Source organism: Medicago truncatula, chromosome 4 (genome assembly GCF_003473485.1).
Source record: "Medicago truncatula cultivar Jemalong A17 chromosome 4, MtrunA17r5.0-ANR, whole genome shotgun sequence".
Classification (NCBI taxonomy): Eukaryota; Viridiplantae; Streptophyta; class Magnoliopsida; order Fabales; family Fabaceae; genus Medicago; species Medicago truncatula.
The window spans coordinates 21,265,426-21,269,150 of NC_053045.1; the positions used below are offsets into that span (position 1 = coordinate 21,265,426).

At 38.4% G+C, this 3,725-nt stretch overlaps 1 protein-coding gene across 1 annotated transcript; it reads left to right on the plus strand.

Moving 5' to 3' along the window:
- Window positions 1-1,761: 1,761 nt before the first annotated feature.
- On the plus strand, window positions 1,762-3,421 carry LOC112418423 (uncharacterized). Its single transcript, XM_024774771.1, has 3 exons — window positions 1,762-1,972; window positions 2,366-2,879; window positions 2,974-3,421. Exons 1-3 carry the CDS (start codon window positions 1,762-1,764, stop codon window positions 3,419-3,421), a joined length of 1,173 nt encoding a protein of 390 aa, XP_024630539.1.
- Window positions 3,422-3,725: the final 304 nt, after the last annotated feature.

A 3,725-nucleotide genomic window follows, 5' to 3' on the forward strand; every position in this document is an offset into this window, starting at 1 on the left:
ATATCATTAAGAGTCTCCATGCATTTAACTTGGTTGGTATGAAAATTGCATAATATATGCCATGGCTAGGACCCAAACTCCGGATACCTTACATATTCTCGTTAAGAGGAGAAAAAATGTCCGGAAAAACTTTCAAATAATATTTAATAATTTATTAATGACTTTACAAAAATAATCTTTTGTGTTCACACCAAATTAATAGTTAATAATGATAAATAAAAACAAAAATTTGAATGTATTAAATGATTATCAATAAATATTTTATACATATTTTAACAATAAATATTTTAGACCTTTTTTATGAAATTTTTTTTATTATACCTTAACAGTTGAAAAAAAAAAAACTTAATTTATTAATTTTAAAGTTTAAGTTGTCAAAATACTTTACATAGTTAGTTAATAGAGTTTAATGGTAGTGGGTTGACAGTCTAAAAGAACTTTGCACACACGATTAATCAAAATATTCATAATTGCCACATAAATTAAAAACATTATTTGATGTGACAATTCTAAATGTTTTTAATGGTCGTGTAAGCAAAGTTATTTTGAATCGTCAACTTCACCACCATTAAACTCTATCTATTAACTCCAATGGTCACATTAATTTTCTTCAATACGTTATAAAGTCGTCAATGTTCACATTAATTTTTTTCAATGCTTTATAAAGTAGTCAATGTTCACATGTTCCCATTAATTTTTTTTTCAACACTTTATAAATTAGTCAATGTTCACATTAATGTGTAGTGAGTTGTAAGGTGAGGGCTTCCAATGCTTTATAAACACTACACACCCATATTTCTAAGCAATGTGAGAAGAAATGGATACAATGGAAGTGAGGTTCTTTCAAAACAAAGAAAAAACTCCTTGATGGAAGTGAGTTACGTGACAATTGCTTCCCCCTGTCTTGTCTTTTGTATTTATTTATATGATTTTTCTGTTAAATTTTGATGCATTGTTAGTGTAAAAAATGTATACAGTCAACAGATTACAACCAATTTTCATTTATGTCAACAAATTGCAACCAATTGTCATTTTTAATGATTTAAAAATTATGATCGTTTGACAGTGTACAAAATCTTTACATTGACAATATATATGAATTCAATTAGTTTTTTTTTTTTTTTGGTTTTATCTTCTATTCTAAGGTTAAATCTTGATTCAATTCAACTATTATATACAACAGCAGGGTTAAAATGCAGAGGTTTTAATGAATATGTGGATATCTTGGTTGATAATATTGTTAATGACTTGATAGAGGATGAGAATAACACGGTGCCCAACCCTTTAGGTGATGCGAAGGTGGAACATGTCTCTTCAGAACGTGAGGTTGAGGGTGCTGGTTTAGGTTTGGCTCTTTCTGCAGCTTCTGGATGTGGGGGTCAACAAGAAAGGATGACTGTGATTTGCCTGAATGAGTCAGTTGAGGCTTTGGAGGATGGAGTTCGCTCGAATCTCAAGAAACGAAGTATTCGTCAGTCGTCTTGTCCTCCTGGAGGTACGCATTCAACTTCTTCTTCGGGTCCTTGGAGTATGGAGTGGCTGCAGTCCCACAAGAATGGGAGGTCTACGAGGTTACAAGCTGATAGGCCAGTAGAGATGGATGAAGGTCTGTGCCGAAAGAAAGTAGGAGGATTGCTAAATCATTCTGTTCACTGTCTTAAAAAGGTGGCTCGAATGTCAAGGAGTGATCGTTCAGAGGTGCTGAAAATTATTAGGAAATAGGAACGTAAACGTCAACGTGAGCTTTGTTTACAACCAGCGATGGAGGGGGTTCCTCAAATGTTGGAAGATGGAACTACTACCTCTTCTTCTGTCAATACTGATTGGCAACATTGGGTGGTGATGCGTGGGAACCAGTCTGTGACGGATGCAGATGTTAGGGGTATAGGAAAAGATATTGGTCTCGATTTTTCGGATGTGACTCAGAATAGGTTTGCGGTGTTACTTGGAGAAGATAAGGGTGTGAAGTCAGGTGCGGTAGTGGGGAAGGAGGGTGTGGGTGTATCGGTTACGAGTGGGTGTGCGTAGGTGTTTCTGGTGGTGTGTGAGGCAGGTGGGTGAGGGTGATGAAGCTGATATCTTGGAATACTAGGGGTTTGGGAGGTGTAGAAAAGCGTAGAGAAGTGCGGTTGATGGTAGGGGAAAAATTGTCGTGGCTTGTGTGTCTTCAAGAAACAAAATTGTTTGTTGTTGACTCTTCTTTAGTGGCGTCTTTATGGGGTAATTCCTCTTTTAATTTTTCCTTTCGACCATCTGAGGGAGCGTCGGGGGGTCTTTTGATTTTGTGGGATAACAAGGAGGTGTTTTAATTCTGCAGACAACATTTTTTTACTGATTCATGGAAAATTTATTATGTCGAATGAAGAATTTTATTTGTTCTATGTGTATGCTCCGTGCGGTCTTCGGGAAAAAGAGGCATTGTGGGCATCTTTATCTGCACAATTGATGTTGTTAAGGGGTAAACGAGTGTGTGTTTGTGGTGATTTTAATGTTGTTCGGAGCACAGACGAAAGACTCTCCGTTAGGGGAGAAAATGCGTCAAACGATCACGTGGCATTTAATTCTTTTGTTGAAGATAATGTGTTTCTTGATTTACCACTCCTTGGATGGAGTTTTACTTGGTTTAAAGGTGATGGCAGTTCTATGAGTCGCATCGACAGATTTTTGTTGTCTGAGGAGTGGTGTTTTCATTGGCCTAATTGCGTTCAAACAGCGTTGCTGAGGGGTATCTCTGATCATTGTCCTCTTCTCTTGTCGGTGGATGAGGAGAATTGGGGACCCTGGCCTAATCGTAGGTTAAAGTGTTGGCAAGATGTTCCGGGTTACAAACAATTTGTGTCTGATAAGTGGAAGTCGTTACAAGTTGACGGCTGCGGGGGGTTTGTTCTTCATGAAAAATTAAAATTGATAAAAAAAAAAAGTGCTAAAAGAGTGGCACGTTACTCACACTTCAAATTTGCCAGGGTGAATTAGATCTTTAAACGATAAGCAAGCAGCGTTGGATGAAAAAGGGGAGCAGGAGACTCTGTCGGCCACTGAAATTGAAGAATTGCATGTCGTGTCCTCTGACATTCACTCTTTGGCTCATGCAAATACAAGCATAGCCTGGCAACAATCTCAGCTTCAATGGCTTCGAGAAGGGGATGCGAACTCAAAATATTTTCATTCTGTTCTTTTGGGTCGGCGGCGTCGCAATCAATTGCAATCCATTGTTGTTGATGGGGCGGTGGTGGAGGGAGTTCACCCTGTTCGCCAAGCTATTTTCTCACACTTTGCAAATCATTTCAAGAAGGGTGGGATGCCTAGCATAGCCCTGCACAACCTTACGTTTAAGACGTTGAGTTATTCGGAGGGTAGGGGCCTCACCAGGCCTTTCTCAGAAGAAGAGGTGAAGGCGGCGATGTGGGATTGTGACAGTTAAAAAGTCCAGGTCCGGACGGGGTAAACTTTGGTTTCTTTAAGGACTTTTGGAGTGACATGAAGCAGGATATTTTTCGGTTTATGGGGGAATTTCACCGCAATGGGGAATTATCAAGAGGTATTAACTCAACTTTTATTGCTCTTATTCCTAAAATTGACAGCCCTCAGAAATTGAATGACTTTCGCCCCATTTCGCTGGTGGGTAGTATTTATAAAGTTTTGGCAAAGGTTCTTGCACGTAGGTTGCGACAAGTTATGGGTTTTGTTGTTGCAGAAGAACAGTCAACTTTCGTTCAGAGTAGACA

Coding starts and splice junctions, on each gene's coding strand:
- LOC112418423 (XM_024774771.1), top strand. CDS start 1,762: ATGGAGGGGGTTCCTCAAATGTTGGAAGATGGAACTACTACCTCTTCT. Junction 1,973..2,365: donor AGATAAGGGTGTGAAGTCAG/GTGCGGTAGTGG, acceptor TGTCGAATGAAG/AATTTTATTTGTTCTATGTG. Junction 2,880..2,973: donor CAAGTTGACGGCTGCGGGGG/GTTTGTTCTTCA, acceptor AGGGTGAATTAG/ATCTTTAAACGATAAGCAAG.